Below are 24,719 nucleotides of genomic sequence, written 5' to 3'. Positions count from 1 at the left end.
TAAATAAGTAAAATGAAACAAGAAACCTAGAGATGATCAGTCTTCTGAATTAGTCTATTACTATTACAAAATACCTGAGGCTGGGAAATTTCTGAAGAAAAGAAGTTTATTCATCTTGCACTTCTGAGATTTGAGATGAAGCCTTTGGCTTCTGCTCTGCTTTAGTGAGCGCTTCATGGTGATGACAACACAAGGTTAGAAGCGTGTGTGAGAGAGAGCTTGTGCTAACATGGGAAACCAGAGAAACTGAGGAATTAGAGCCATACTTTTCTTTAAAGAATACCTTTCTTGGGAATGAATTGTTATTCCATTCCAAAGTCAAGGAATCCCTTCCAAAGGCAAGGCTCCCAATAATCTAAGAACCTTGTACTAAACTCAGCCTTTTAAAGTTCCACCACATCATGGTGCCACCATATTGGCTACCAAACTTCTGACATGAATATTTTTGGAGACAAACAATGTAGAAACAATATCATCACTACAGAAAATATACTGTCAATTTGTTATTTAAACATTTCTATTTTATTCTCCTTGGCTTCGAAATTTTCCCCAGGTTGCCAAGGCATACCCTTATGTGAATAGATCCAAGACATAGAATTGAGGTTTTTATTCCCTTATAACACTCCAGATGCCTTCATCCTTAATGGACTGCTCTGTTGGAGGCAGAGTTAGGGGAGATATTAAAAAGGAGGTACCTGCCCATCAGATGAATCATAGCTATATAGAAAGGAAGGGAGCAGACATCAGAACAGAGCAATGCTCTAGAGTGAGCCAAACACTTTTCTTACTATGAAATCATCACAGATTAAGTAAAAGAATTCTTAAAAGTGTGCTATGTAAGGAATGGCTTAAGTAAAAGTTTTACACAGGCATGAAGAAATCAGCTTGCTGTCATGAGGCACAGACACATGGGGAATTTCCCTTCCAGATGAGGAGTTTCCATAGCTCTGATGATTTTCTTGCCCACCGGCTTTCATTTTATTCATTCTTTCCTCCCCTTCTCTCCTTCAGTTCTTCCCCCCCCCTTTTTTTGGTGGGAGGGTCTCACTATGCATGCCTGGATGGCCCATAACTCACCATGTAGACCAGGCTGGACTCAAATTCTCAAAAGTCTGACTGCCTCTGCTTCCTGAGGGCTGGAGGTGTGCGCCACCACACCTGAAATCTTCCTTTTCTTTGTAGAGCTTTGTTGCTGGTGGTAATAGTTTATACAAACTCTGCTCCACAAAGCCTATGCCCTTCCTGTGAGCCAATGCTTGAGACGTGGACCTAGGAGTTCTAAGCCAGAGCCAGCAGGGGAGTTTGTGGGATCACCACTGGGTATACAGGCTCCACCCCAGATTTACTGAATTGCTCCAGCTGGGAGGCAGCATGGGGATCTTTGTTTTTAATGCCTCTTCTTGATTTGTATAGTTTTAGGTCTGACCTCTCAGGCAGAATGTGCAGTCTGGTAGTTGGAAAAGGAGAAGAGTCAAGTTGAGAGGCTCCTCTACCGGCGTTAAGTCAGCGGACACTCACACTTGAATGGCAGTTAAACTCACATTATGATGGAAGACGTAAGATGTAAAGATGTAAGTTGTAAGTAAGATGTAAAGCGACTCATGGCAATAAAGGGAACAAAACACTGGAACTGGATGAAAAGGAAAGACTTTGAATCCTTCCTTTGAAAAAGACACGTGTGAGTCTTTGAGATGTGTCTGCCTCCATACGGGCTGGGTATTTCCTACACGCAGCTGAGTGTCGGAAGGCAGGGACACCAAAGAACCTTAAGACACTCAGCTCATGACAGCTATGGGGGGAGTCAGTGTTATTTCCTTTCAGAGATGCAGGATTAAGTCTTCGAGTGGTCAAATGTCTTACCTATCTTCATTGAACTAGAAAGAGGAAGACATGGGATTCAAGCCAGATGACTGGAACTCACCAGTGAGTTTTCAACCACTTCATCTACTACCTGGATGGTTCTAAATTCAGGGTACTATTAGTAAATGGAAGAGGAAAAAAGAAGTAAAAGTATAGAGAAGGTAGGGAAAGAGAGGGAATGGCTAATATATATGTGATGAAGGGAATATAAGCCATTCACTTGGGCCATTAAGAGAACTCAAATGTTTTGTTAGAACAGAGTGGAATAATGAACCTTTCTAAGCTGGTGACTTAGTAACCTTGAAGCTGGAGGTCAATAAACAGGAAATAGTCACTTAATTTGTAGTGTAACACAGAGTTCCTGTCTCAGGGGAAATTTTATAGAATGTCAACAGCAGCAAACGTTCAGATCAGCTGTTGAGTTTAACATTTCCATGGACAGAGAAGGCCTAATACCCCCACGTCCTGAGAGCAATGGTCCAGCACTGGTTCAAGAGCAGTATCTTTGGATTAGAAGCTACAGTGGCTACGTCTGACACCAACACAGATGTCCTGGGTGGTCTCTCCCCATGCTGTAATTTTAAATGCAGCTTTATTTACAGATTTAGGCAGGTCTGAACACCGAGGCTAAGCGTGGCTCTTAGTCCCTGTGCCAATGCAGCTGAATTACATTAGCTAGCATGCCCATGAAGACATTTCCCAAGGTCAATAATACTTTCTCTCCTGCCACTTTTACTCATGCTTCTTCATCCATGAATGAGAACTGCTTGAGCAAACCTGGGTTTTACAAAAACATAGAGAAGGAATTGGAGTTCTGGGCATGTATACCCTGAGTGTGAATCTTCCTTTATTTGATTTCAGAAAACCAGTCTTCAATCCCATAGCCTGAGTTTCCTCCAGATCAATGAAACTGGTATGGGAAGAGTCACCTTACAGAATTATTTGGGGGGAAGCTCCGAATAGTGCTAGTCTAACAAATGTTTATCATTTCTCACCTAGAAAATTTGGCTAGCATAATCTACACCCTAAAGTTAATTCTAACCTTTTTTTCAGGTAACAAATAATGGGCACTGTAATTAGGCACATACTGTGGTGATCCTTCCGGTGTATTATCTTGGTCAGTCTTCTCATTGAGAGTACCAGAGGGAGTTTGGTTTGAAGACCTTGATAATGACAAGAAAACCTGGACCCAAAAATGGGGACCATCATTCCTTGGAAGTTCTAACTCAAAGCTCACATTTTCAACTTCTTCCTGACAGTATGTGAGTCTAGAAGGCAATTTCTATAGCAAGAGCAGGTAGAGAAGTTGTGGGGCATTGTAGTGCAGACTGGAGATCCCTGCATTAGAATGCCTGGGTTTGAATCACAGCTCAGCATCTCTTAGCTGCATATGCTTTGGACAAATCACTTCTCTGCTCTACCCTAGTCTAGACTTCCGTTAGATATGGGAAACAGCATCTACCTGAGAGGCTGGTTAGGGCACTCCTAGCTGTTTAAAAGTGTTCAGGACCGCGCCTGGTAAAACAACTACAGTGAGAAATAGTTAATGCTGTGTCTGGAGGCAAATCTGTTTCTTGCTCCTTTTCATCATGTACAAAACGCCTTACAAGTTTGCATCAGATAATAGTCCTGCTGGTGTTTTATCAACTAGATATTTTATCAATGTTTTCTTAATGTAAGAACTTACTTCAGCCTCTTTGTGATAGGAGTGGCACTAAGACACACATTATGTCCTTGAAATCACAGAGCAAGAAAAATGGGAAAGAATAAAAGCATGGTCTTCAGAATCAGACCAGAGACTCCATCTGAATCCCAGCTCTACCACAAGCGAGTGTTAGCCTCAGGATATGTTGTCTGCAATTTTGAAATTCATACTATAGTGGCTATGTCAGATTTATTTTTAAAGGCCACAAACCTCAAGTGCAATATATAAACATTTGAGAGGTCATAATTTACTATAATTGTCACAAATAATGTGGCATAAATTCTGGTACTTTCATTGACTCTCTTAAGAAGTGGGATAGAGGCAACATTTCACTTAATTTTTATAGTGAGCAACCCATCAAGTTCAGAATTTAAGTTTTCTTCTAGCCTCCCAAACCTTGTGGTTTATGAAGTAGAAAAAAGTAGCATTTACACATCCCTAAATATAAACTACAGTGAATCATGCCCGAAATATTTTGTAGAATTTTAAAATAGTGTATTTATATTTTGTGCTTTTTTGGATAGCGTATGAACCAGAAATTGAATGCAAGAATGAGGCAAATATACTACAGCCTTGGCCCAGGGAAATCACATAGATATAACTATAGACTATAAAGAAGTTTACTGAGTAAAATGGCTTTTCCATTTTTATAAAAATACCATCCATATTTTTTATAGTAGTCCCCCCTCCAAGTTAGTGGACAGATGAAATAAGGGGACTAGGTAGAGCTGGAAGAGCAGAGTGGAGACAGTGAGAGCAGACCTGTATGTTCCAGTGTGTCCTGTGGTCCAGCCAACAGAGAAGCCTCCTCTGGCCCTAGAGTATCTCCTCACTCAGGGCTCCTGGATGAGGCCCCACAGCAGGTTAGCACACAGGGAAATCTCTCCTTCATTTTCACATTTCACTGGCTATCACTAAGCCCAGCCTTGAGAACATGGAGCCTCACCAGCATTCTTGATACTTGCAAGACGTTGAGAGGCAATGCAAAGATTAGAAAGAAGGTTGTGTGGAATCTGAAGGTAATTTAAGATTCAACAGCTACAAATAATTAGAGCTTCTGTCTTGGATGAGACGCCTTAGGAGAATACGTGCACCATGATCTCTTTACCTAACCACAGAGATTCAAACCTTGTCAAGATCCTTGAAATCCTCCTGGGATTACCCTCCGAGTCCTTCATGCTCAGGTGAAGATATGAGGTGAAACTCATTATTGCTACCTTTCCCCCTCTTCAACAGCTCTATTTCCTTCTCAGCAAAATCCCCACGGCACAGAGGTTCAGTTCATTTTATCTCAAGTAAGATCTAGAATCCTTCAGACTTTGAGGTCATCTTGGAGTTTATGATTTGTAGCTAATGAATTTATAATGCTCAAAGTAAAAGCTGTAGTACACACCTGCCTCTCCCCACACACTTTCCACTTTATTATCATCTGTACATCTATATACCTCTATATACATGTACTTTTTTTTTTTTTTTTGGTTTTTCGAGACAGGGTTTCTCTGTGTAGCTTTGTGCCTTTTCCTGGAACTCACTTGGTAGCCCAGGCTGGCCTCGAACTCACAGAGATCTGCCTGGCTCTGCCTCCCAAGTGCTGGGATTAAAGGCGTGTGCCACCATCGCCCGGCTAATATATACATGTACTTTTTAGACTTCGCCTATTAGAGAAAATGTGATATTTGTCTTTCTGAGCTTGGATTATTTTTTTTAATATGACAATTTCCAATATTATCTATTTTTTGTAAATAATATAAGTTCATTATTCTTTCTTCCAACTAGAACTAATATGAACTTCTATCATTCTTCTGTGATGGGCACTGAGGCTGGTTATAGTTTGGCTATTGTGAGCAATGCAGTGATGCAGTGTTACACATGAATGTGCGCGAGTCTCTGTGGTGTGCTCACTTAGATTCACTCGTGTATATGCTGGAGTGGTAGAGCTGTATCTTATGGTAGTTAAATTTTCAGTTTTTTCTTTTTTCAGAAAATTCACACTGTTTCCAAAGTGGTTGCAAAAACCTACATCCCCAACAGAGAGGGGGTAGAAAGGGAGAGAGAGAGAGAGAGAGAGAGAGAGAGAGAGAGAGAGAGAGAGAGAGAGAGACATAGACGAGAGACAGAGAAACAGAATGAAAAAGAAAGAGACAGAGAAAGAGACACAGAGATATGAAAGCAGTAGGGGTGTGGTTGAAGGGTAGGTAAGAAGGGTGATCAGAGAGAATGGAGAGTGGGAAGGAGGAAGGTGGTGATAGAGAGTGAGCATGAGAAATGTACGGTGATTTGTATATAGGGAAAATACAAACTCAAGAAAAAGCCATATTTCATGCTTGTTGGAGAACCCACTTTAGAGTCCCCAAAAGGCAACCAGGTGTTTCAAAGAGGAACACTTCCTTGTGTTGTACATTATCACCACAGCCACTAAAGTCATAGATTTTATTTCAATGCCGGTGTAGTATCTGATTTGATTACTAAGAGATACAAATTATAATTTTAATCATTATTCCAGTCTCGCACACTTAAATAATGTGATCTTTAAAGGGAACCCCCCTGGGGAAATTTAAATACACTCTGGCAGTATCATAATGGTCAAATGATTTTTAAAGTTCTTCTTTGGGAAATTCTCTTTAACTCCATTTGTGATGCATTAAAGAAAACGAGTCTTATTGCTGTTTAGTCCCAACCCAAAAGCGTTTAATAATTCGAGAAAAAATTTTGGAGCCAATATTTTCATTATCCATGACTGGCTGGTACTGGTTATCATCTTGTCCTTGCTTGCAATTTCCCAGGGCAATTGCAGATAACTAGCATAATGAACAAAATACCAGCATTTCATTGTTACTGTTGCTTTCTGTAACACGACTCAATAAATTAATGTGCCTCCTTACATGACTTTGAATAATACCATGGTCTGCTAAAATGGGGACAAGAGCTTCTGGCACATAACTGTAACCACTTCTCATCTGACAGTTATGTCTTCAATATTTCAACTCCTCTACCTTCCCCTGGCTGCTCCCCAGGACTTAAAGAAAAGAAGTCATTATTTTATTTTTAAGTGTGCATATGTTATGTATGCTTGTGGGGGGTGGTGTAAATGTTTGATGTTGGTGACAATGTATACCAGAAGAGGCTGTCGGATGGCCTGCAACTGGAGTTATAGACAGTCATGAGGCCCAAACTCAGGTCCTCTGCAAGCGTTAGTATGCACTCTTAACCGCTGAACCATCCCCCCCAGACCAAATTTTGTTTCTTTCTTGTTTGTTTTTGAGACAGGCTTTCGAGATGATGTAGCTCTGGCTGGCCGGAGATTCATTTTCTAAAACTCACAGGGATTCATCTGCTTCTGCCCCTCCAGTGCTGCATTTAAAGGTGTTCAGCATCACACCTGGCTTCCCTGGGACTCTATGTCACTGTCATAAACAGGTGCTCAATCAATACCCCCAATTCACTTGTAGGTTGAGGGTTGAAACCCAGGCAGGGGTCTTTGGACTAGGATAGAGACATCGGCAAACACATCAACCTTTCTCTATTACACAATTTCATTTTCTTCCCAGCCAAGTCTCCACAGAGTGGACTTAGGCAAGCAAGCCCCTTTAAGACTTTAAAAATCTCCTACTTCTAATTATTTTTCCAACTGAAACCTACATTTCTTAAATGGATTCTGGTTTTTCACCTGACGGTTGGCTGTTTATCAAAGTAAATTGGATTTTTCAGGAATTTGTTTTGTGCCCCCTGCCCCAGGTCTCTCAGTCTGTCACATTCATTGGTAGCAGTTGAAACGGATCATTGAACTGACTATTTTGCTTTCAAAATGTTGCATAAGTCAGCCTGCTCTCTGCCTAAGAGCATGCTTTTCTTATTTAATCAATTCAGCTGGTTCTGATCAATCGTTTCACTTCCTTGTAGTTATCCTGGCTATTCTTTTGTGTATGAGAGTGAGGAGGCCATTGAACTAGAGTAGGAAATAGAGCTCTCAGAACAAGTGACAAACTCCCAAATATCTGTGGCCAAGAGTCCTTTTAGAACAGTTCTTCAGTGGGCCTTTATGGCTTTGCAAACATCAAGGACAGTCATGTTCCATCTAGTGACATTTCAGCCAGTGATGAACTGTCTGTATGATGGTGGTGTCTCATGGGAGGCCAGCTCCCACCTTTTACAGGGATCCTATGAGGAGGAGAGAGGAATAAGGAATTTGTAGCTAGAAAGATAGCAGATATGAGACAGACAGAAACACAGGATAGCTTGGGGGAGGACCTGGGTCAATACCCAGTGGCCCCTTCTGTCTCTTCAAAAGGGCTTTTTATAACAATGCCAAGGGGTGGGGCAAAAGACCTCCCCCTTGCTAGATCAAAGCATACTGCACAGCCAAGTGCAGACCCTTCCACACACCTGGTAACCCCCACATGGTCAATCCATCTTCCTATGCAGGCCCACTCGGTAAAGCAAGCTCAGATCTCACTAGGAAACCTCTGTGGGTCTCCACAGTGTCTAGTCAGCTCCATGCTTGTCCACTCTCTTAGGCACTCACGATGAGTAAAGCACCAAAGGATGCATTTCTTAGGATGTGTCCCTATTTTTTTTTTTTTTTTTTTTTTGAGACAGGGTTTCTCTGTGTAGCTTTGCGCCTTTCCTGAAGTTCACTTGGTAGCCCAGGCTGGCCTCGAACTCACAGAGATCCGCCTGGCTCTGCCTCCCGAGTGCTGGGATTAAAGGCGTGCGCCACCACTGCCCGGCGTGTCCCTATTGTTAAGCAATGCATGATTACACTTTAAAAATCTCTTTCTAAATATTTTTTTTGAACATTAGTTTCATCCTAGCTTTTTTTCCCTCAAGTTCATTAATTAGGGTATTGTGTTTGTTTACTTATTTTAAATTAATCATTGGTATTATTTTATAAATATTCATATTCTTTATAAAATTTGAATTGCTTGCTCTCTTTCATTTGCTTTGGGCATAGCCCCTCCCCTACTCCCTACATCTTTCTGCCTCCTCAACTTTTCCTCCCCTTCCCTTTTCTGTTAGTTTCCCTTTTTACCCTAGACAGTTTAACTTTGACTCTCATGTTACCCATATATACATAATTTTAAGGACCTATATAAAATCTATGTATCATCAATGAGAAAAGAATGTAATATTTGTTTTTTGGAAACTGAGTGAATTTGCTTACATGGTGATTTCCAGTTGCATGCATTTTTTTTCTGAAAATGACATTTTGTTCATCTTTATGGATAAATTAAATTCATATATATATATCATATTTTCTCTGCCTGTTCCTCTGTTGATGAGCCATGAGGCTGATTCCCAAAAGTAGCTATAAAATAATCACCTCCTTATAAAAACACCCTGAAGGCCCTCGGGTTGGTCGGGCTGGGTGTATGGATGTTCTCTCCTCTGTTAGTGATGTACTAATGAGGCACCACACCCCATGCTTTCAGAGCTGGACAGGAAACAGAAAGAAGCCAACATCACGCTCAGTGGAAATTTTCCTGCAAGCTGTACAGTAGGTGGCATGTATTCTTATTGACAGATGAGCAGCTGAGGCCCCAGACGTTAAGTGACTTTTTTCCAGAGTCCCAGGTTAGTGTGTGGCAGTTCAGAGCTGAGGCCCAGGCTCTGATGGAGTCTGGAGGCTTAGTCAGGTTGCTGAGATGGCCCCTCCATTGGGTTTTAGGGAGTTTTCAGATAGGAAAGGCTAGCATGACTGTTCAAGGAACAATGGGTGCTGGTTGATTAGGGAGACTGGAGGTTAAGGGCTGGTGACATTGCTGACCATTGGGGATGCTACAAAATAAACGACATGAGAGACCGCCTAACGTCAGGCAGTGGTCATGTAAGCTGCCGCTTAGGTACAAGACATGTTTCCACTTCTATTTTTATATTTCTGTTTTCTCCTCCTCCCCTTTCTTTTCCTCATATATTTAGAGCAGAACTAGAGAGTAGAATAAGAAGGAAAAGTGAAATCTCATATTGCTACATTAACAGGGAGGATGGAGGAATCTGTGTAGAGACTTAATGTGCGGGCATGAATAGGGCTCTAGTAAAATCCAGGAACAAAGAGAAAGCCAAGGAAACAAATTATTTCCCTCTTTGTGCTCCAACACATATATAAATGCATACGCCCACATAAGCATGATGGCTGGCCATGTCCACCTTGCCTTCAGAAAATACCCGAAATACCTGTTTACCTGCCAGAAATTCCCTGCCAACCTGAGTCACCATTTGGAGTCACCCACAGTTTCCTCTGCGGCGGCAGTAAACCCCAGATTCCTTCATCACTTGTAAGGGACTCATATACCTTTGCCACACCTGATGCACAGGAAGGTGGTATGAAAACACAAATATTCCCCTGTTGACAATAAACAGGCATCCAAAAGCACATTCCTTTGAAATGGTGGCTCAGTTTCCCCAGGCCAGGATCTCCAGCTTTGCCCTTTTTATTTTAAAACATTTTTTGTTGTTGTTGCTAGAAATCTCCAGTCTGTATATTCAAATTGAGATAAATCATGTAAATCAAATTTAAGTTTACGTTTCAATAACCTGAAAAATGCATTTGGTGTCAGGAATACCCCAGTTAAGATCCGTCACTATGGTAGATGTCATGATATCTAGAGTCACTGGATCTGTCTGTTGAGGAGGAAAACAAACTGTGTTCCCACTCCATCAACCTATGAAGGGTTCTCTTGCCAGGAGACAGGGGCAAAGCAAGCTAGGGAGCTGGTCTTCCAAGCTTGTTTCTCCCTGGGATTTTATTCATGTGCCTTTCAAGTCAGCAAGCTACCCTGCTCTATGTTTGACCTTTGTATAAAACTCATAGGAGCACAGGAAAGTTTAAATAAAGGCAACACATCCCCTATAATTTTACTCTGGCCCTTGATCTTGTATTATTAACATACTCCAACGCTTTTGTAGAGATGGGTTAATCAGTCTTGTTCATACTGAAGAGGGCCATGATGGCATCTTAAGCTGTGCACAACGAAGCTCAGTGTTTTCTATTCAGATGGTTCTCAACCATAATGTCATAATTACAGCATTTTTTTCAGCAGCATCACCCACACACTGTAATTATAGTTAAAGCTAAGGCTATGTTTACAGGGTACTAAAAGGGGTGGGATTGCTTCATTTTAAGTGATCCATTCACCGCCTCTGTTGGTAGCTGAAATACATACTAATGAAAGAGTCATGGTCCTAATACAGTTTTCTGAACAACAATTTCAGATACCAAGAATCTAAAAGTAAAAAGAAAGCCCTAAAAGCCCCAGTCTCAAATGAAAAGGTACACACACACGATTGCCAGTCTGACGCCACAAGGACTCTTGATTTGAAAGTCAAGGGTAGGCAAGATTGTGGAGGTGAGCATGCTGGTGGGGACTGTGGATCTCAGAGTTCCCTCGCTTGCTCTGCCTTACTGTGCAGGCTATGGCTAAGCTCCTCTTGTCCGTTTGTAGAATTTCATGGTAGTCATTTTTCTCCTAGGATGTGAGCCTCCAGGATCACCACTCACTCAGTTACAGGGCACCTTTCTTCTGCAGGCCCACTCATTCCTATAAGACATACTTTGTATCCACTACGAGCCAGACATCCCTCAACGTGCTAAGTGAACAGCAAGAACCAAAATAGATATTTCTTCTGTCATGGAACTTAAGTCTATAATGTGCAGTAGACTCATCCTCTGCGTATCAACTTGAGTGGATAAAGGGAAAGCTTTGATGGTGATGAGTGACGTCAAAGCATCCATACTGTCTTGCACACCAACGTTTCACTCAGTCAGCTTTGGATTGAGACCTACCATTTCCCTTTCCCCTTTATTCCTCCCTTTTCAAATTAGATTTTCATACAATGTATTTTCATAACATTCCTTTCCCTCCCCCAGCTCCTTCCAGCTCCTCCCAAATCTCTATCCACACAATCCTTTTTTTTTCCACTCTGACAATTTCATACATGTATATACTGAATCGGGGTCATTCTCACTCCATATTACCCTTTCTCGCCCCCTTTTTCTCTCCCATCGAACCTCCCCCTTTCCAACAAGCCTTTGCCTACTTCGATGACACTTTTCAGTTTTTTTTTTCATCCACTGAGTTTAATTAGGGTTGCTTGCAGGAACATGAGTGGGCATTGTTTACTAGAGCATGGGCAACTTATCAGTTGTTACAGCACGGAAGAAAATGATCCTCTTCACTCAACACTCATGAATAGCCCATTATCCCTCAGTGAAGGATATACACTTCATCTATGCAATAAGTCTTCCAAAGCCTCTGAGAAAGGAGCTTTGGACTGAGGTTTATCTAGTTATGCCATTTTGAAAACAGAAAAAAAAAGAGTATTATCATGTCAGAACATTTAGCTGTGCATACAAGCCTCATCTCTTTTATTCCTAGCAATTACTTCTAACAGAGAAGGGGGAACCAGGTCACCATTTCCCAGGTGCCAAACGCTGTGATAGACATTTTACAGAATCTTGTCTAAGAGCATCCCTGTGGAGATGATGAAGCAAGTCGGCCAGGCTGGAGCTGCTTCTCTGTGCTTCCTCTCAGCTTGTGGCCCCATCTTTCCCATCAGGTACCCCAGCTGTGTAGAGACTGAAGAGCCCCTCGGGGCTCTCCTTTTGGTGCCCCCCTGCTTTTCTATCTGTAAATGGACAAATTAATCTCTCACCCAGACTGCCATACTGGTGGTGGAGCAGAGACCTGGGCCTTCACAGGCTCCTGAGCCTTGCAGTTCTCTATGGGTGTAGACAGCAACTGAAAGAATTCGTAACACTGAAGTTTTATTTACAAAATATCTTTTCCTCAAAATTGTACAGCTATTGTCTGAGAGTCTGTGAGACTCATTTCCTTAAGAGATGTGATTCAAGTGTTAGACATATTACACTAGAGGTAGGGTCTTTTCTGTAACCCTGGAGAAGACAGAAAAATGTGAAGTAGTGAATAAAGGGAAGGGCAGGTAGCGCGTTTCCAGTGACCAGGTCACTGTAACCCTGAGACTTGTGGCCAGACTTTCAGAAGGTTGTTCCAATTCACAGGAAAGAAAGCTTCTATTGCGGTGGCGTGGATGGCATTGGGGTTTCTCTGTCCCTCTGAGGACTTGTGTGGGGTATGCCTGGCACAACTTCATGGGGCACGAAGCAGTATGTGCTGACAGCACAGCACAGACTGGCGCTCCACAATATTTGCTCTCACAATAATTCAAATGTGGGCTTAACATGTCTTTTTAATACGGAACACTACGATGAAAGAAAAGTTACAGGCTAATTCTCAACAACACATGAAAACTCACAGAACTTAACCAAAAAAAAAAAAGGTGTCAGTAGCACTTAAGAATACCTCAAGGACTCATGAATTGCCTCTGAAAATATATCTATTGTAATAGTGTAATGTTTCAGTTTTATAATACTTTATAATGCACATTAACCTAAAGGAAGGTCTTTCTTTCTATTATTGAAAATAGATTCTTTTCTCATACAATATATCCTGATTATAATTTCCCCTCCTTCCACTCCTCCCAATTTCTCCCCACCTCCCCTAAGGGAAGGTCTTTTATTTTGGATCAAGAATTCAATGGCAGCAATCACGTTATAAAAGATGACTTTATACAGCTGTGCAAAGTCAAACTCTAGCTGTCTGTGGTTCTGGCTTTCCTTGCATATGTATTATGGCATAATTATGGCATGTCTCAGATAGTCAGTTGCAAATAGTCATCCCTGGTATTTATCACCACGTCTTCAATTGTGGTCGGCTTCCATTTGATGGAGTAGCTTTAATAGCAGCAACTGCACAAGTCCTTATTGATTTCCAGACAGTTAATTCTTATTTTACAATATAGTTTATTTCAGAAGAGTTAGCTATGAAACAAATTAGTAAAGTGAATGTTGTGTTCTCATTACCACATTGCCAAATTGAAACTAATTTTTTACAGGAAATTAGAAGATGGCTACCTGCATAAAATGGATGATTAGCCTCATAAAATGCCATATTACAAGTATGTATACCTTTAGGATAGGAGTTGGTATAACTTTTTAGGGGGACAGATAGGATGCATTTTAGGCTCATGGGCCTCTGCTTTCTATCCTAACGATCCTGAAGTAGTCACAGAGAAGCTGAAACAAATAGACATTGCTGTGTTCCAACAAAACTTCTTTATAGAATATGCATCTGGTCTGAGGGTTAGTTTGCAAGCTCTGGTTTAAATAATTGTTGATCTAAAGAAAAGATGACCTGAAGCTTATTTCGTAACACATGTTGTGAATTGTAGGCAAATGCATTCTTTATAAAACTGATATTTTCATTATTGTTGTTGTAAATCACTGCCCCATATCAACAGTTTCTTTCAGTATAACACATACTTTTTGACTGTATTCACCCCTCCCTTTTACGGTCAAGTAAATTTGACTAAAAATTCTAAAAACTTTAAATGATTCTGGGGAAATCAAATATCTACACACAAAAGAAGAGTATAGGCTCCCAGCTCAAGTCATGTGTACAAAAATCTCAAGTCAAGAGGAATCAAATACATACACAAAATGATCAAACTTCAAACTGCTAAGAAACACTGAAGTGAATCCTTATGGTCTTGCAATTGACCAATATATACTATATATTGTGGATCATGTGAAAATATATATCCAAGAAGACATACATTTAAACAGCTTTTAAAGAAAGACATACAGTCTCATTACTCAGTGCCAAGTACTCTGTTTAGAAAACAATCAGCTCTTGAGTGTTTTTGGTTCAAGCGCATATTGTCTCACGTTGCATGCTTGCCACTAGGCCCTCAATTACTTGAAAAGTAATCCTGGTACTTTTGCTTCAACTCTTTATTAAATCCATGCATCTTTTAAAATATGCAACGTAGACTCTTCTTTCTCAGTAAACATGTATCAAATACATGACAAAGCCAAGGAAGATCCAATAGTTTTCCTTCAATGTATAACTGTATATTACCTAAAAAAAACCCTGTTTATCGTACATAGGAGCTACGAAGATCAAGGGCCTTTCTGGATTGATAGTCGATCCTGGTGATACACGTCTACCATTTAGAATTTAGGGCTCTCTGGTGACTAAGGAATTGGGTTTAAAGTAGTGTGACTAACTAATTAACAAATGAACAGGCTACAGGCAAGACTGCAAAGGTTGTAGCCCACTATGGGCTCTAAACTTTCCATTGTCACTAAAGAGTGCTCACCACCTCCTGGGACCATCTAGGAGAATGTTTATTTTGGATTTTGTCCTTGAACATGTATGCTCTCCTTTACAGAAAAACCACTCTAGGAATCTGCATATGGAGTACACGCAGGCACACTATAATTTCCTGGGAAGGGCTTCGACACACTTTGTAGACTTCTAAAGAAAAGTGTTATCACTTTCTAACTACTGGTTAGAAAAAGAAAAAGAAGAGAATATTACATGTGTGCCACCAAAAGGACCTTCATCTTAGAGGTTTCCTTATAGATGGCTGAAGCATATGCAGAAAGAAGAAATAGGTTTCTCATAAGTAAGTGGTAAATATAGATTTACCATTTATTATGGCTCGGAACACTGTTAGGAATCAGAGGGTCGTTTAAGTAATGTTAGAACTGGATATTTATCTGATAAAGAGCCCTTGTTTTCCACGCACTCCACGTGAGAACAGCACAGTTTGTAACAAAGCACTAACGTGCATGGCATGATCATTGTTGTCTCTCTCTCTCTGGGTATTTGAGGTTGGAAAAGAGTCACCAACAAGTGAATGTTGATGTGGCTGTTTGAAGAATTATCTAACCTCTCCCTTTTTTTTCTTCCTGGGTTGGTCTCACACAGCTCAGGCTCACCTTGACCTTGTTATATAACGGGCTGGTCTTAAACTACTAACCTTCCCGGTGCCAACTTGCCAAGAGCTGGGATTGCAGGCAAACCTCACTACATCAGGCTTTATTCTTTGTTTTGCTCTACTAGGAGCAGACACACAGCACTGCAGGGACAGTATCCTCTTTACTCTATGATGGTCTGTTAAGGGTGCCGAGTAAGCCATCTTCTCTGTGCTCTCATTTTCCTTGTATAGAGTATATAGTTCTACCTGCCTGCCCACTGTTTCTGAAAAGCAAGGAAGAGGGTTGGGGAGCAAGCACCAAGAGACTGCTCAGCATTGTCTGGAGATTAGGGCTGCATGTGAGTCAGGCACAGTTTACCCCTCATTTGGGTGCTAGAGCGAGCCAACATAAACACTACTCTCCTTATAAACCATCGACAGAATCCGTGTTTACTTACTGAGTCGCTGACTGAGTCTTTTATAAACAAGTGGACTGTCAAGAATTCACAGTCAGCTTCGATGTCAGGACCTAGTCAGTACTGCTTTCCAGTGCACGCCCAGAGCCCAAGTCCTTTGTAACAGAGGGATGGTGTGTGTGTGTGCCATCCAACACACACTGTGCGAGCCTTACTTCTGCCATCTTGTATCTCACTTAGTGGTACTGTCAGGCAAGGAGGTTTTTTTTTGTTTCCTTTTATTGAAAATACATTTTTTCCCTTCACGTAATATATCCTGGTTATAGTTTACTCTCCTTTCTTCTCTCAGTTCCTCCCCATGACCATCTGGATCCACCTGCCTCTGTCTCTCATTAGAAAACAGACAGGCTTCTAAGAGATAATGATAAAATAAAATAAAAGATAACACAAAAACTAACACATCGGAATAGTACAAAAGAAACGAACAGAAGGAAAAGAACCCAGGAAAAGGCTCAAGAAACAGATACCGATGCAGAGAACTGTTGGCTTGAACATTCAGGAATCCCATAAAAGCACTAAACCGAAAGCCATAATATACATGCAAATGGCCTACAGGGTAAAAAGAGAGAAGAAATAATATAAATAACAAAAAAGAAAAAAAAGGGAGCTATGCCCTGACAGGATATTATGATACTAAAAACCTTCAAAGATGCCTTTGAGTTTGTTTCCTGTTGGCCATCTATTGCTGAGCATGCAGCCTACCCTAAGAGTAGCCTGTTTTCCCAGTGAGACTCCGTTGGAGGAAGTTAAATTTTCATTTGCAAACAAGGCAACGAGTTCTTTTTTTTTTTTTTTTTTCTTTTTTCTGAGACAGGGTTTCTCTGTGTAGCTTTGTGCCTTTCCTAGATCTCGCTCTGTAGACCAGGCTGGCCTCGAACTCACAGAGATCCGCCTGCCTCTGCCTCCCGAGTGCTGGGATTAAAGGCATATACCACCACCACCTGGTGGCAATGAGTTCTTAATGTTAAATTATCCAATTAAAAAAAAAGAGCTCTTGAAGCTGAGAGGGTGGTTCACTTCTGTTGGAGCAGAGATGATTTGTAATCAGGAGTCGGGCTTTCTTACCCTTGGCAGTCAAGTGCTGTCAGGATACAACACTGATTCCACAGGGGTCTTCTATAATATACCCCAACGTCAGACTGTGGCTCTAACTTCATTACCAGATTTTAAAGTTCAGTGGAATGTGGTGGTATTGTGTTCCCCAAAATATTGTGCACCCTAATAAACTTAATCTGGGGTCAGAGAACAGAACAGCCACTAGATATAGAGGCTAGAAATTGGTGGCACTTACACCTTTAACCCTAGCCTTCTGGAGGCATGGATCTCTGTGAGTTCAAGGCCACATTGGGAACAGCCAGATATGGTGATACACACCTTTAATCCCACGAAGTGAGCCTTTAAACCCAGGGAGTGATGGCAGAAAGCAGAAAGGTGTATAAGGCATGAAGACCAGAAACTAGAAGCTTTTAGCTGGTTAAGCATTCAGGCTTTCAAGAAGCAGTTAGCTGAGATTCATTCTGGATGAGGACTCAGAGGCTTCCAGTCTGAGGAAACAGGACCAGCTGAGGAACTGGCGAGGTGAGGTGGCTGTGGCTTGTTCTGCTTCTCTGATCTTCCAGCATTCACCCCAATACCTGGCTCCAGGTTTGTTTTATTAATAAGACCTTTTAAGATTCCTGCTACAGTAGAAAGCTTTTAGGAAAGATTCTAAGTATAATGGACGACAGAGTATGTTTATTCCTCCTTTTTTTATGAATCAGCAATTAAGGACATAAAGGAAACTGAAGTGGTGAGGGAGGACTTGGGGGAACTATTTTTTTCCTACATTTCTTTCACTGAAAACTCAGCATGTTCTAATAACTTAGAGGAACTATAAGATACAAGGATTTAGAAGATACAGCCCCAAATGTTAAGGACTGCACAGTTTACTAATGGGGGTCAGAAAATGCACAAAAGTTTATATTTGGCTGAAATAATATTTATTTTATAACACATATTAGAGTTGATTGGGGGTTAGTTGCACAGTGTTCAATTTAATATATTTTGGACTAAAATAAGAGCCACAAGAGTGTGCAATACATGCCATGTAAGTTTAGAAAGGGTCTAGGTATTGCTGCTTAAATATAACATTTATAAGAACTGTATGAATTGGCTATTTAGAGGCCTTTCTGCTAAATGGACCTAGAATTAAGCTGCCCCTAAACACTTGTCTTTCTATGTATAGATTCCTGCAGCTCTCAGGCCTCATTGGAGAAGCCTCTTTCTGCAGTAGATGGTGGTTAACACAGGGCTCCATGACCAGCCAGTGTGCAGAGGGTACGAGACTGTGGAGTGCTCAACTCTAAGTGAGACATCTGTATCACATCCCCACCTCCCGAGGATCAGAGATCATGGCAGAAGAGGAGGTAGAAAGATGGTCAGAGCAAGAGGTGATGGATGACTGCCGAGAAACAGTGCTTTTGCACACACGAACTCACAGCACGCACAAGACCTGGATGAGATCAAGGCAGACACAGTTCCAGCATGGGTGGCAGAGGGGCTCAGGAAGTTGCACCCTGTCTGAGGAGCCTCTGGCAACTGATGGCTTCTGGGAGAAGGAGAGTTAGCTTGCTTCAGATTCACCCCTGATAGGCTGCCCTTGTTCCAGGGAGTGTCAGGAGCCATTGTCACAAATTGCTGCAGGCCAGGATGCAATTAAGCTTATAGCAATTAATAATTCAGGTGTCAAGCCACCAGAGGAATGTTTCTCAGATGGGACACCCTGTCTGGCAAAGCTTACAGGTCCTTGACTCTGAATACTGTTGCTTTCACCTATAATTTCTTGTGCAATAACAGCTATGGTATCTCCCTATTATTATGCATTCTCAAGTAATGTGTACTTGTAATCTCATGATTACACCACAGTTTTATGGGCACACATATTTATGGGTGGTCAAGAAGATGGTTTCTCATTTAACTGTATAATTTTGATGAATAGAAACATACTTAAATATGCTTCACAACTAAACCTATTGTTCCCTGTGGACTGTAGACACTTATAGGTCTTGTTCTCCATCCTTAGCCACTGACAAGACAAATTAGCCAAAGTGTCCTTGTGGAACTTTCACAGAGTGGAATTGCAGGTGCCTGGACTTGTTGGATCAAAACCCTTTAGGAGAATTATAGTAAATTAGAAGTGATAGTGCGGGTGTCTGGTCTTGGTATATCTTAGTCCTTCTAGAGATCAATAGCACCTATGTTGCCTTAAGCTTCCTCTACCACCTCTGCCTTATCAACACCTCCCTTCTCTGATTCAAAAAACAATTAACACTTATTTCTACACCAGTTTTTAATGTAAGATTTTAGGCTCAGTAGACTAATTATATATAGGTTCTGAGATTCAGGTGATAAACAGAAAAGGGCTATCAACTGACTAATCATGTCCAGATATTATTAATCACATAAAATAGTAGACTCACTCTTTGCTTTTTCCTTAAATCTCTCATTGGTTTAGTTTCTTCCCTTGTACCCTTGTAGCTATCCCTTAAAGAGATGAGGCAGAACTTTTACAACCTGCAGGTGTGGTCAGTCACCATTAAGCTGACAAAGTCTTTGCCAAGTGTGACTCTTATCAGAATGCTTGTCCCTGAGAGTTTGCTTTGTAGTTTTTTTTAAATTACTAACAAGTTGTTAATGAATACACACACACACACACACATATATATATATATATATATATATATATATATTTGGGAATTGGTAATGGGTAGAAGAATAAAGATGAAGAGAAGAAAAAAGGTGGAAGAATAAAAAGAAGAAACAAAGGAAACATGAAGAGACCCAAAGAAACCAGAAGAAACTAAGAACAGAAACAGAGACATGAGAGAAGAGAGAAGCAAGACGTGTGTGAACGGATTCCTTTGCCCTCAGATCATTAAATTTTTCTCACTTGTTGTTGCGTCCTTTTCTGGCCCCTGAAGAGAGTTTTGGGGCTGGACCCCAAAGGGTCTCGTTAATGAACTACACCCATGCATATCCTGGCAGCACTAAGAGGACTCGGACTTTAAAAATAAGTTAAAATGAAGTTGGGAGGGAAGAGAGGTATTTGGGAAAGTACACGAAGAGTTAGGGGGAGGGAATGGATTTGATTAAAATACATTATATTCATGTATGAAGTTCGCAAACAATACATTAGAAAATACAAAATGTCATTATAATACCTATAGAGACACAGACACAAAGAAGTAATGAACAGACATTTTCATGTAGGACATAAGCCATGGATCAGGGACTTTTAAAGTCATGCTGTCTACTTCAGAGAGTGAATTTTTACACTGCATTATACGAGTTCTCTTTTGAGAAAAAGAGAATCAAGGGATTCCAAGATGGAGCATATATCTTCTTGGGAAGATTAGGAAACGTTTTGTATAGAGCAATATTTAAAAACATGCCTAAGGGACAAACAAACAAACAAAAAAACCATGCTGGACTGTTCCATGCCAGGAGGAAAGAGGTACATTCTGGGAAGGGGATATGATAATGCGAGGATGCAAGGAACAGAAGTATGGACGGTGTGCTGGCTCATTGTGAGCCTTCACTTGATCAGATTGAGACACAGAAGAGCGCAGTATACTTTGCAGTGTGTGTATTAAGGTGTTTAGAGAAGACTGACATGTGTGACCGCAGATAAGGAAAAAAGAACTTTCCTGAAAGTGGGCAACGCTTCCCCAAAAGGTGGGGGCCCCAGAGGAACAAAGCTGGAGGAAGGGAGAAGACTGTGTGTCAGGACCTGCGGCAGGCATGAGTGCTTTTGTAGCGGTTATAGACAGACACACACACACACACACACACACACACACACACACACACACACACACACACACACAATTTGTTCTGTTCTTTGAAGCACCAAAATAAACACTGGATAGAAAAGAGCTTAACATTAGTGCTGTCAAACTGTCAGGACCTGAGATCACCTTGGAGAGAAGCTTCCAGCTACACCTGTGAGAAATTATTTAGCTCTTGCACATGCCTGTGAGGTGTCAGGGTACAAATATTTAGTTCCAAGATGATTTTTTAAAATGAGGGGGAAATTTTCCTCAGAAGGACACATGGTCCTGTAAAACCTCCTCTCCATAAGTTTAATAAAATCTTGGCTTAAAGTTCATCAAATCTCTGAAAGGGTTTTTATTTTATTTTTCTTAATGGGACATTGTTTTCAACCTGAGAGTTTATAAACTTGTGCATAGGGCTATTAATTATGTGTTCTTGGTGTATTTCATGTTGAACACCAGCTTTACAGGTAATACTACTTGATTAGAAAAAACTGAGGTCTTTGCTAGAATCAGGCCAGTATTTTCTCATGGTGTAGACTTCAGTGTCATGTGTATATCACAAGTAAGTGTCTATGGCACAGTGTGGCACACACGGGAAGGTGATGTGAGCATTTGGGTCTATCTATCCTGATGAGCTGCTCCTGTGTGTTCTGTGTGGCTTGTGCCCACCGACACAAATGTTGTTCAGCACAGGGCTTACTTTATCAAATCATCTCTACGATCAAAGGAAGACTGTATAAATTGATAAATAAAAATGAGAGGATAGGATATTTGTAGCATGAATCTTAAATGGCCTTATTAATAAAAACAAACCTGGAGCCAGGTATTGGGGTGAATGCTGGAAGATCAGAGAAGCAGAACAAGCCACAGCTTCCTCACCTCGCCAGATCCTCAGCTGATCCTGTTTCCTCAGACTGGAAGCCTCCCTCTGAGTTCTCATCCAAATAGATCTCAGCTGAACTGTTGCTCAAAATCCTAAAAGCTTAACTAACATCTAGTTCTCACGCCTTAAATACCTTTCTGCTTTCTGCCATCCCTTCCTGGGATTAAAGGCATGAGTCACCATGCCTAGCTGTTTCCAGGGTGGCCTTGAACTCACAGAGATCCACGTGGATCTCTGCCTCTGGAATGCTAGGATTAAAGGCTTGTGTGCCACTATTTTCTGGCCTCTATATCTAGTGGCTGTTCTGTTCTCTGACCCCAGATAAGTTTATTAGGGTGCACAATATTTTTGGGGAACACAATACCACCACAGATATTTCTGTGGGTGAGGATATCAGAATGCTCGATTTTTTTTTTTTTTACCAGATCTAGACAATAATTTTCTAGCTTTCTTACTCGCCACAAATGGGAAATCATTACATTCAAAATAGGTTACTCATCGGTCATAATCCAACCTTGGATTTTGACAAGACATGATGGTTAAGCTCCTCAGACCTTGGGAGCTGATAAAGGAAATGGCTCGGGGAAGCCATGCTGGGCAGTTGAAGGGAGAATAGAGAGCAGTGTGTGCTGTTTACGTGTAGAGGATGATTCCGAGGTGTTGCATGTGCGGTCAGACAATATTCTTAACTGACTCTGCCCCGTCTTATTACAGAAAACAATAGAAACTACTCATTCATGATACTGAATGAAAAGTTGTTGGAAAAACCAAACATAACCCAAACTGCCCCTCCTTCTGCAACCTCTTGTGCTTCTTAGGGAGCAGATGAACAGTTTAAACTTTCTGAAACCGGGGAGTTGTGAAGGGTGTGCTGTCTCGCACAAATGACAAATAGGTGACATTGACCGTTTCCTGAAAGTTTTTTTTTTTTTTTTATTGGTTTTTCGAGACAGGGTTTCTCTGTGTAGTTTTAGTGCCTTTCCTGGAACTCGCTCTGTAGACCAGGCTGGCCTTGAACTCACAGAGATCCTCCTGGCTCTGCCTCCCTAGTGCTGGGATTAAAGGCGTGCGCCACCACCGCCCTGCATAATTTACTGAAAGTATTATCAGTTCACACTTTGCGTCACTTGCAAAGGAATGATATTTAAACCTCACGTTACAAATTTATTGTACAATTTACTCCTAAAATCCAAATTTTGGTTCTATGACACTGTAATTACAAACAATGAGAGCAACAGCTTAAAATTAATTAAATATACCCTTTCTCTTCCTTTTATTTTATTTTGCATGAAATGGACTCTAGAATATACTTTTTCAAATAAAGAAAAAAATCTATCCCTAGAATCTAATTAAATATGCTCCTACTAGGAGATCATGAAATTTTGGTGATGTAAAGGAGTTAGAAAGAGCATAAAACATAACCATTGAGTTAAAGCTCAATATAATTTATTTGTGTAGCACATACGATCTATTGAATTTTGTATACTATGCTAATGTACACACTAAAAGAGCAGGATTGGGGTTGAAGACTTGGGATCCCAGCACCCACCCATAACTTACCAGTGGTTATACCACTGACAAAAGTGACCACAGATACACACAAATGAGCAAATATTCCAGATTCCAGTAGGTAAATGGTATCACGGAACAATGAACAAAGTTCCATGGTAGAACAGAAGACAGGAAAACTGGGCCTAGAAGATTTGTGGAACCTTTTCCACGAGCTGAAGTTTGAGTTCAAGCTTATGGATAAAGAGGAGATGATCAAAGGACAAGGGTGTGTGTGTGTGTGGCGACATTTAACAGAGCTCATATGAAGGCAGTATTTTGAGGTATAAGGAAATCTGGTTGGAGAGACAAATTCTATCTTTTGCCAATGCAAGCATTACACAATACTTCCAAATAACAATAATAATGTTAAAACAGGATTTGTAAAACAAGGCAGCTTTCTAAATTAACAAATTACTGTTGTTCCACAACAAATCCCTTTCTCTCTGTAAGCTTGGCCACACTTAACCTGCAAACATAAACCAAACAGAAAAAATGAAGAAAGAGCTGTATAGAGAAATTGAAAAGTAAATCCTGACATATACTTTTTGCCTATAAAATTATAATTCTGTCACTTCTCCTGTTTCCAGTATCGCAAAGGGAGAAAGCATAGTAGCTTGAATTATGCTAACACATGGAAACCATCAGTGCGCGTTAGTAAAACGACAGAAATTCTTACTTGTCTTCAGGCTTGGATTAATTCTTTGCAGAATTGGGGAAGCTCTGCCAAGAGTAGCTGGTGTAACTGGGAAAGAAAGAGAAGAAAATCATTAGTCAAGCCCGTAGAAACACCATCTGCTGTGACCCTGTTACAGCATCATTTTTAAATAACCAGCTCCCATGCAAAAACTCCCATTAAAATTAAAATTGTATCTATGCACTAAAAGGAGCTTGTAAAGACAGAGCAAATGGAAGCCTTTTGGTTGCCATTACTTCTGGTCTCCTGCCCAGACACAATAGAGAGCAATGAAAACAATTCCACCATCTATCACTTGAGTCCAAACTCAACTTTCCCTTGTGCATATGATGGGGAACACAAGTTTATTTTTATTTTTTTAAAATTACAAAGAACCGAGTTTAGTTTAAAAAAAAAAGTTTATTTTTGGAAATAATATAAGCGTGAACATTCCTAGGCATGGGGAAAGAGTAAGGGGAAGTGCAAAGTTGAAAAAGGGAGACATGAGTTTTTTTTTTTTTTTTTTTAAATGGAAAAAAATGGGCAGTAAGTCAGTCATTATAACACAGACAGGAGCAGGAGGCATGGAAAGTAGCAAAAATGGAAAGTAAGGCTGCCTTTCCAGTTGGGTTGCTTTGCAAATGCCCCAGCTACCAAAGGACTAAACTGCTGTCTGGTCTTGGTGGAAAATATCATAATAGGACTGGTTAGATCATCTCTCGTTTACCATCAGGGCACACGAAACACGGAGATTTAAGTGAAAGCCAGGGAAGCTACACAGGATACGGCTAAATCAACATTTAGTCTTGCTACTGTACTTCAACATATAAATTCTTAAAAATATTTGTAATACTCAGTGGTGAGCCTTTTTATAGGTTAATAGGTTGACTGGTGGCTGGGGACTTCCTCCCTCAGTGTGGAAGCTGGCACAAGAAGAATCAATGCGTGATTACAGAACTGGTATTTTTCCCCCCAGTGT

The 24,719-nt window shown here is 40.8% G+C and overlaps 1 protein-coding gene across 5 annotated transcripts in view; it reads right to left on the bottom strand.

Annotated features, from left to right (window-relative positions):
- Ghr (growth hormone receptor) overlaps window positions 1-24,719 on the bottom strand; it is a 249,801-nt gene that overhangs the window by 46,412 nt on the left and 178,670 nt on the right. For all 5 annotated transcript variants that reach the window (XM_042261499.2, XM_042261502.2, XM_076551847.1 and 2 more), the window contains exon 3: window positions 23,744-23,809. In XM_042261499.2, coding sequence (XP_042117433.2) covers window positions 23,744-23,809 — 66 coding nt within the window. The remainder of the gene's footprint in view (window positions 1-23,743; window positions 23,810-24,719) is intronic.

Source organism: Peromyscus maniculatus, chromosome 15 (assembly GCF_049852395.1).
Source record: "Peromyscus maniculatus bairdii isolate BWxNUB_F1_BW_parent chromosome 15, HU_Pman_BW_mat_3.1, whole genome shotgun sequence".
Taxonomy (NCBI): Eukaryota; Metazoa; Chordata; class Mammalia; order Rodentia; family Cricetidae; genus Peromyscus; species Peromyscus maniculatus.
This window is presented reverse-complemented; position numbering and strand designations above follow the sequence as displayed.